Source organism: Egretta garzetta, unplaced genomic scaffold, assembly GCF_000687185.1.
Source record: "Egretta garzetta isolate BGI_Z169 unplaced genomic scaffold, ASM68718v1 scaffold260, whole genome shotgun sequence".
Lineage (NCBI taxonomy): Eukaryota > Metazoa > Chordata > Aves > Pelecaniformes > Ardeidae > Egretta > Egretta garzetta.
The window spans coordinates 1,113,009-1,121,954 of record NW_009258662.1 but is presented as its reverse complement, the minus strand read 5'-3'; the positions used below and the strand labels follow the sequence as shown (position 1 = coordinate 1,121,954).

At 42.7% G+C, this 8,946-nt stretch overlaps 1 protein-coding gene across 4 annotated transcripts in view; it reads left to right on the top strand.

The window, feature by feature from the left end:
• EXOC4 (exocyst complex component 4) overlaps window positions 1–8,946 on the top strand; it is a 456,935-nt gene that overhangs the window by 132 nt on the left and 447,857 nt on the right. For all 4 annotated transcript variants that reach the window (XM_035903884.1, XM_035903885.1, XM_035903887.1 and 1 more), the window contains exon 2: window positions 23–54. In XM_035903884.1, coding sequence (XP_035759777.1) covers window positions 23–54 — 32 coding nt within the window. The remainder of the gene's footprint in view (window positions 1–22; window positions 55–8,946) is intronic.

Below are 8,946 nucleotides of genomic sequence, written 5' to 3'. Positions count from 1 at the left end.
GGCCACCATGAGCAAGAGCAAGGACCCCTCGGGGCTGCTCATCTCTGTGATCAGGTAGGGGCGGAGCGGCCCCGCTCCGCAGCCTCCTGTCCCGCCCGCAGGGCCGCTCCTGGGGGTGACCCAGGGGCGTGTGCGGGCCCTGCCGTGCTGTGGGGGCCTCCCCGGGCCGGGCCTCCAGAGGCTCGGGTCCTTCCAGGGCCCTGACAGCGCTGGGGAGGCCTCAGTGCTGGAGCAGGCCTTCTCCTGAGGGGTGTCCCGCCATCCTCCCGCCCTGCCCGGCTCACCCCCTTCTGTTCCCCTTACTTTGCTGTATCCTGGGGTCAGAGGAGTAAGCCCTGCAGTTAGCACTAGCTTTATGCTAGGGGAGGGTCAAGGCACTGCCTTCTTACTGCTCTAGAGTCGGTATTTGACCCCCATCCACAAACTCAGGACAGCAGTGAGTAAAATACGGCTGGTTGGAAAAGCAGAAGGACTAGGAAGTGCTGTGTACAGACTTTGTCCTGTTTTAGGAAGCAACAGCGGGAGAAGTGCTACTTCTTCTAACCATCTTGTGGGGAATGAAAAGAAAGCGGTTGCGTCTAGTCATGTTTAGACTATTGATTTTTGTCTGCCCTTATTCCTGTGCTCTCATCTCTGCTAGAGGAGGATTCTGTGATGTGCTTGGAGACAAGCAAGGACCTGAATTCACTTGACTGGTTTCCCTCTTCAAGCCTTCCTCAACTGCTTGCTAATCTCTTCTGTGTTGCCTATAACCGGTGGCTTGGCAGCAGATTTCCCACACTGAAACTTTTAAATATTGGCCTTATTCTCACCCTTTAAAGAGGGTGTGGGCAGCAAGCAGTCATACTAGTGCGATACTGTGCATTGTAATGAACTTTCAAACTTTGTTGCCTACTGTCTTTGCCAGAAACTACAGTCATTCTGTTACTCTGGAGAAGTTATTGTAGTTCTGTATCTAGGACATGTTACTATTTTAAAATCCTCTATGAATGATAATGTTTAGGACAAAATTATGTTCTTTCTCATTATTCAGAAAACTGGTCTTTCAGATCTTGCAAAACTTGAGGTGGATGGTGACTCCAAAAAAAGCAGCTGCTTCACAGAACTGCGTAGCCTTTCCAGGGTTGTGACTTCAGTTTCTGAATTGTATGGTAATAGGTAACAAAGAATCATGCTGAACAGTGAATGAAAGGTGATGCTTAACTCAGACTGTGTGATTGACTTTTCAGTGTTATCTATGTGTGGTTCATTATTTTTATAAGAAAAATTGTTATAAAGCCAGACATGTTTAGGCTGGAGTCACATGTGTGTATATATATGCAGATGGAGAAAAGTATTAATTGGTATGACCTCATATAAACATGAGGTGTGGTAGTAGTTAGGTAACTTTTTGCTTTGTATATAACAAATGTTGAAAGGGAAAGGGGTGGGAAGCCAATACCCAAATACATGACTACTAAAATGGGTGGTGTTCCTGCAAATTTCTTATCCAGGCCTAAATGCACAGGTGCAATTGTTCATGAGTTCGCGTGGACTGTTTGCATAATAAATACATGAGTGGTTGTGAAAACCTGAAAAAATCAGGCTTCTCGCCCGGATTTTGAATTGTTACTGGGTACTTACACCTTATATTTGGGACAAGGATATATAGGGTGGATTTAAGGTGTGTTGTGTGTAGTGTTTCTTTAGCAGCCTCAAGTTTGAATAAGCTGGAGAGGCAAACATGGTAAGTTGTAGCTAGATAACCTTAATTTAGAGAAAATACAGTAATTTGTAGATGGTGGAAGAATGAATAATGTACGTGCGTTGACTGCTGCAGCATTTCCTGTAGTATTTTTTTTAATGTTTCCTATAATTTCCAAGGGTATTGTAAGTGCCTCCTTTTGTATCTCTATTTTGATAAATCTGGACTTGTTTTTTCATTTATAGTATAAAATAAGAGTGAGCTCCTGTTACTGTGTTCTCCAAATAAGAAATCATGTTTGTCTAATAATCTTTGCCTTACAGGCACCGATACCCTGGCTAGTTTAGGTCCAGTGTTTAGACACAACATTGAGGTCATTGACTTTATGAAATTAAAATTATTCAGTAGAACAGCCTGATAACGAAACCTCCAGAATTTATTTAGAACTTGGTTTGGATGTAGAGATTCTTTGCAGAGCTTGAAGTATTACGTTGAGCCAGACCATGAAAACCTTCAAAGTAGAACTGATTGCAATGGAAGGAAAAAAATGTTGTGTTATAATAAGTTGTGTTAATAACATTCACTTTTCTTAGGGTTAGCCAAGTACAAAAAGCAAAAGGCTTGGAAAGAAATTTAAATCACTTTCTTCTGGATGTTGTTTTTGTGTAGTAGCTCAGGTGAGGATGAACTTGCTAAGCAACAGGTGAAATTTTTCGTTGTGTTGTATGCTCATAAAATACCATTGCAAACAAATTTAGACCTGGGTGGGTTAAATGTATCTTTCTTGTAAATTTACTCAGCTTTAGAAAAACATTACAGGTCTTACCAGTAGGCTATTGGTTTGAAATGTAGCAAAGTTTTCTTTTCTTGATAGCTTTATTTCCAAAACATTTATGTATAAAGTCTTCTGCCAGCCCTTGTGGTTTTACACTTGCATTTCTCTGTTTATTTAGAAGACTATTTATTTTTCTCTTGTTGCTGTATGAAAGCCCCATAAAAGGAACTAGCGTATGAAAAGTAGCAAAACTTTGACTACATTCTTCTGCTGTAAACAAACAAAACCAGAGGAGATTTTTCAAGTGTTAGGATATTTTACCTGGTTATAGCAAAGACAGTTATGTCTTTCAAAAAGAAACATCATTTAGGTCTGCAAAATCTATTTTGTGTGATTGTCTATAAAATGCTTTGGAGTATGAAGCTGAAAGGCCTTTTATAAATATAAATGATTTTATTAATGAAGGGATAATTTTTGATATTTACTCAAGCTCAGTAGCTCTCTGTTGCAAGAGACTGAATCATTTACTTTCCTCTGATACTAGATTTAGAAGTTCTCATGCTTACTTCAGTGGACTTCCCAGGAGGAAAATTGTCTCACTTTCAGGGGGAGTATTTGGGGCCAGACCCTTGACAAAGTTTCACGTATTCTAAAAAAAAGTAAGACCCGTGGGTTGAGATAGAGACAGTTTAATAAGAGAGAATAATAATAATAATGGTAAGAGAATATATAGAATATATAAAACAAGTGATGCACAATGCAATTGCTCACCACCCGCTGACCGATGCCCAGCCCGTCCCGAGCCGCGATCACACACAGCCTGAGCTGCGATCACTCTGCCCGTGACCGACCGACCGAATAACCCCCCCCGAGCATGACGTTCTATGGTATGGAATAGCTCTTTGGTCAGTTTGGGTCAGCTGTCCTAGCTGTGCTCCCTCCCAGCTTGTTCTGCACCTGGCCGAGCAGGAGAAGCTCAAAAAGTCCTTGAGTAGTCTGAGCACTACTTGGCAACAACTGAAAACATCAGTGTGTTATCAACATTCTTCTGGTACTAAGTCCCAAACACGGCACTATGCTAGCTACTATGAAGAAAATTAACTCTATCCCAGCCGAAACCAGGACAAGCAGCACTGAAATCAAGCAAGAAATGGTATTTTATGGAAGCTGGGACTCTAGTCTAAAATCAGGGTGCTGCTGCTTCAGGGAAGTTCAGTGCATAAATGTCAGTGTAGCAGTGTAGGTGTACATTTCATCAGTGTTATTCATCCCAGTTGCAGTATACTTTGGAAATTTTGGGCCATCCCTGGTCTCTGTGGTGTTCCTTTTCAGCAGCTCTGAATGCAGAAAACTCTTGAGATGAAGAAAGACCCAACAGGAAAGTTTATCCCACTTTTGGTCTCTTTTCTGTCCCTGTGAAGTGTCAGCTTTTCCTGTTGTGTTGGGGAACATGTTTGTTCTTCAGGAGTTGTTTCCTGTAGGAGGATTCATGTACTGATCGAACTCACCTTGGTTTTCCGGTTGTTGCCAAGAATTGAGAATAAAGACAGCCTTATGTATGGACTGATTTGGAAGAAGTTGTTTCCTGAGCAGAAGGAAATGTGCTGCTCAGTATTTAGAGTACAAAACTGAAAATAAAATCCTGGTGTTTGAGCTGAACCGGGATCTGTTGGGTGACGATAACCCTGCTAAGGTCGTCTGGCTCAGAGGGGAGATTTCTGGTTCCCAAGCCACGCGGTGCAGTTGTCTGGTGCCCGTGCTGCCCGACAGCCCCGACTTGAGCCAACTGGCCATGTCCATGTAGCAAACCACTCTTGTGGGATCCTTGTTGAAGCTCATCAGTTCCAAAACCCGTACGTATCTATGAACAGCAGTTCAGATTGTTTGCCATCATAAAACCTGTCTTGCCTCCCACAGGTAGGATGTTTTATGGTGTTATGCTGCAGTAGTGTTTCTTGCCCGGCGTTACAGGAGCCATGAGGGCACCAGCCCTCCTGGGATATTAAAAAACTGTATTCGGTGGATGGAGCGGTACCTGGTGCCATGTCTGTCCTGCCTGTAGGAACGCTGTCAGGAGTGAATGATGTGCAGGACTGATCGATCCATTTTGTAGGAACGCTGTCAGGAGTGAATGATGTGCAGCACTGCCCCAAGACAGGACTGATTGATCCATTCGAAAAGAGCCAGGAGCTACTGGGGAAACTGAGTTATGAGGCAGTGTAGTCATACCCTCAGCAGTGCCACTGCTGGGTTACATTGAGTTCTTGGCCACAGTTTCCCTCTTGTTTCTTCTGGAGGAGAAATAGAGGTTTCAGAGGGTAGGTATGTTCATAACAATACATCTTTTGGAAGTAAAGAGTGTTTGGGAAGCTTAACAAATGTTTGCAAAGTCTGCTATTAAATTCCCCATCTTTGTTGCGGCTCAGGGGAAGCCCTTCTTCTCCCTGTGCCTTCAGGGATATGAGAGTATCTTCAGTTTGCCCTTGTCCTTACGTTGCTGAGAAGAAATGATCATTATTTGCCACAAGAAGACGTAGCTCCTGGGATTGTGACTTCTAGAGTAGGATATTGGATGTCAGGGCTTTACAGCTTTTGTCCCATGCTTCCACTGGATGGTCGGTCAAATGCGCAGTGCTTGCGGTCATGCCTCAGCACACCTGCTTTAAGAACATGCTAATTCCTTCAGGTAGGAGAAAGGTCCTTCAAGTTCCTTAAATAAAAGGTACTCTGTAAGGTCAAAATGTTGTCACTGGAGACCAGTAGAATTCTAGTGCTGGTCACATGGGCTTTGGCAATGTCTTTTTAAAAAATAGTGCAGAGAATGGAGAAAATTCTGCTCATCTACTGGAGGACAACTTGGGGAATATTTTTTTTTTCTCTTTCAGAGGACAAACACATGTATGTATATTGATTTTTCTTAACCTTTTGTTTTGTTGGTAACGGGTTGAAGCAGCTTTTGTACTCTGAAACAAGCAACCTGGCATTTAGCAAATGCTATTTTTTTGAGAGATCTTGTCAGATTTTTAATTGGTGAATGTGTCTGCCTTTTATTTATTGTTGGGCGTTTTTCTTTCCAGTTAAAGGTTGCTATTTTTTAAAACTGGCCTTTAATAGCTGCTTTAATTGGGAGAAAACAAACTTTAGCAGTGACTCCGTAAGACCTTATTGAAATCTTTGTGCTAAGCTTTCACATAGGCAAACACATATGACAGATGTCACGGAGAACTAAAAGTGAGGCAAGATATAGTGCATTTCCTACTTTCATGTCTGCAGAAGTTGAAATTGCAGGCAAAAAACCTTGAACATATTTTATTTTTCACAAGTGGAATTCTTTCTCTTTTTAATGCTTTTTGGCCATTATTTTCATTACATTTACAGTGAACTTTGTTAAATGGACTCTTACTAATGACCTGGCATTTGGTCTTCTCTTTCTGTCTAAAACAATAGAATGGATATCCCGGTTTGTGATGTCGAGTGAGAAAGATGGATGTATAGCAGTTGCCCTTGCTGTTACATTTGGGAAATAGCTGCTACAAGAAATAAAGCCGAGTTATTCTGATCTGTATGTACTGTAATGGTCTCTTAAACCCACTTTTATTGCTAATGGTGTTTTCCAATGTTACAAGGGTAGCAGTTCTTCTATGAGACAAGTAGCTCAGAAATTCATCGAGAATAAATTGCATATGGCAGAGTATGGTTTTAAACGATAAATTTTCCTGAAACGATGTTGAGGCACTTGTAGAAAATGTATGCATATTTGGCAAGTGTTGGGTTGCAGCTTGATACAGGTACTTGGTTACATTTAATAGCAACAATAGGTTGCTATTAATAGTGCGTATGTGCCTACACAACCGTATGCGAAAGGACGGTGTGTGTGACCATGCCTTGTTAAAAGCTCAAGGTACTTTATTTTTCAGCTCTTATTTTCGCCTTAGACAGTGCATGGCGCAGAGTCGGAGTTTAGCCTGCCCTTACAAAACTAGGAAGTGGAAACAGTTGGTTTTGTTAATAAATGATTACAAGTTCTGTGGTTTCAACTCTTTCAAAGATGTTGCCTCCAGCAGCTCTTCATTTCAGTGCAGTATTGAAACCTTCAGGTTAATAATGAATTTCCTAAAGCCTCTTGCTGATTCATGCAGGGCTGCTGTTCTGATGCGGTGTGATTTCAAGGATGGGTTCGTAGCACAAGGTGGCCAATGGCTCCTTCAATACTCTTAATCATGGAATCATAGAAAGTTTTGGGTTGGAAGGGACCCCTAGGGGTCACCCAGCCCAACCCCCCTGCAGGAGCAGGGACACCGCTAACCACATCAGGTTGCTCACAGCCCCGTCCAACCTGGCCTGGAATGGTCCCAGGGATGGGGCCTCCACCACCTCTCTGGGCAACCTGTGCCAGTGTTTCACCACCCTCATTGTAAAGAATTTCTTCCTTAGATCCAGTCTAAACCTCCCCTGGTTTAGTTTAAAACCATCCCCCCTTGTCCTGTCACAGCTGGCCCTACTAAAAAGCTTGTCCCCCCCTTTCCTCTGGGCCCCCTTTAAGCCCTGAATGGCCGCAATCAGGTCTGCCTGCAGCCTTCTCTTCTCCAGGCTGAACAACCCCAACTCTCTCAGTTCGGATCATTTTAGTAGCCCTCCTCTGGCCCCACTCCAACAGGTCCATGTCCTTCGTGTGCTGAGGGCTCCAGAGCTGGATGCAGGGCTCCAGGTGATCTTTTAATCATCCAGGTGGCAGGTCTGAGGAGCATTGTCCAGCCTCTGCTCTTGCAGATTTGAAAATACCCATCCTTAGGACTTCAGTTTTCTCCCAGGAATGTGGTAATTCATGTAATGGCTGTGTTGACTTTTTGGATTTAAAATTAATTACAAAAAAGGTATCGAGTTGGTAGCTGTGGTCTCCTGTACATGGAGATAGACCTGGACAGGTTCTCAGGGGGTAGAGGGGTAACTGAGTCGCTCTGCTTGAGCCTGGCAGTGTAACTGGCATCTCATGGGTCTGTCTGCATCCCTTTTCCAAGGTGGAAAATGGTGTGCAGCTGGTGTCGTTAGGGTTTTGCCTGTGTGCGGGATTGTGTTTTGTTTTTTTTTTTTTATCTTCATGTACTGCTGTTGGAGACATCTAAAAGAGTGTGACTTCTTCTGGTGAAGTCACCATCCTCAACAACTGCAGCCCAGTCTTTGTTTCAGAAATCGGCTGATCACTAGCTATGCCTGCATCGTTTGTATTGGCATGGTGAAATTTGATTAAGAGTTGGTTAATTTAGCAAAATAAAGAATCCCCTGATGATATTTATTTAGATGGCTGTAGGCTGCTCAGCCTTTTCACTGCAGCTATCGTTCATACATCTGCAAGTCCTCAACGATAAAAAGATCATCAACTTCTGTTGAAAAGGCTCTAACCAACTGTGTAAGCGGCATGAAAGATTAATGGAATGTAAGTAGGGGAGCAAAATGTTTTATAATGCTCTGTTTACTTTGTGTGTTTAACAGCATTTTGAAGAGGCTGGGTTCTGCTGTTTCTTGTGGTGGAGGAGTGAGTTATTTCTTTGTTTGCGCAGTAGAGATCTTGTCGTCTGGAGGCCAAGTCCCTTGTATTCCCCTTGATGAGGTTGGAGCGTGCTGGCTTCAGGATTTCTTTTATTTTTTTTTTTAAGATCCTTTATGATTTTATAGTCAATTTACAGTGATACCCCATTTCCTACAGTTCTTCACTGAAAGGGCTGTCAGGCTCTGGAAGGGGCTGCCCAGGGAGGTGGTCGAGTCCCCATCCCTGGAGGTATTTAAAAGAAGGATGGATGAGGTGCTGAGGGACAGGGTTTAGTGGTGGGATGGCAGGGTTAGGTTAATGGTTGGACTCGATGATCTCAAAGGTCTTTTCCAACCAAAGTGATTCTATGATTCTATGATTCCCAAGCCTGTTGACTTGCACGATGCAATTTTTGACTGCCTTCTTTCCAGCACCTCTCACTGTCTCCATGAAGGGAGTAGTTTGTCTCCTCAACATTTTGATTCATTTCCTCAAATCCAGAATTTCATAGGAACAATCAACCTGTGAAAATACTAAGAAGGCTTTCAGTACATTGCTACTGAGTTAAATTGTTAAATACCTTTTGGATTTTTTTTTTTTTTTTTTTTTGTTCTGACTGGCTTTGTTTCATAAGGAACCAACCTTTTACCGTGGTTTCAATGAGACTCTGCGGGGGTTTCAAAACATGTATTATCAGATTCTGTGCTTTGGGGTTAAATAGTGCTGGAAGCTGTAGATCACCCCATTTGGGACTTGTCTTTAAGACAACAGTTTTCAATTATAAAATTGAAATAAGTCCATTTAGTTTAATGAACCTCTGGAAATTTGTAGACAGTGTGCTGAAGTACAGTTCTTCTTGTCCTAGGGTGCTTTACAAAACTTTTTCGTTTACCCTGTTGAAATGCAGACACTTGTAAGGTCTTGCAGGCTGGCACACAGACTGTGGCATAGCAGTTGGGA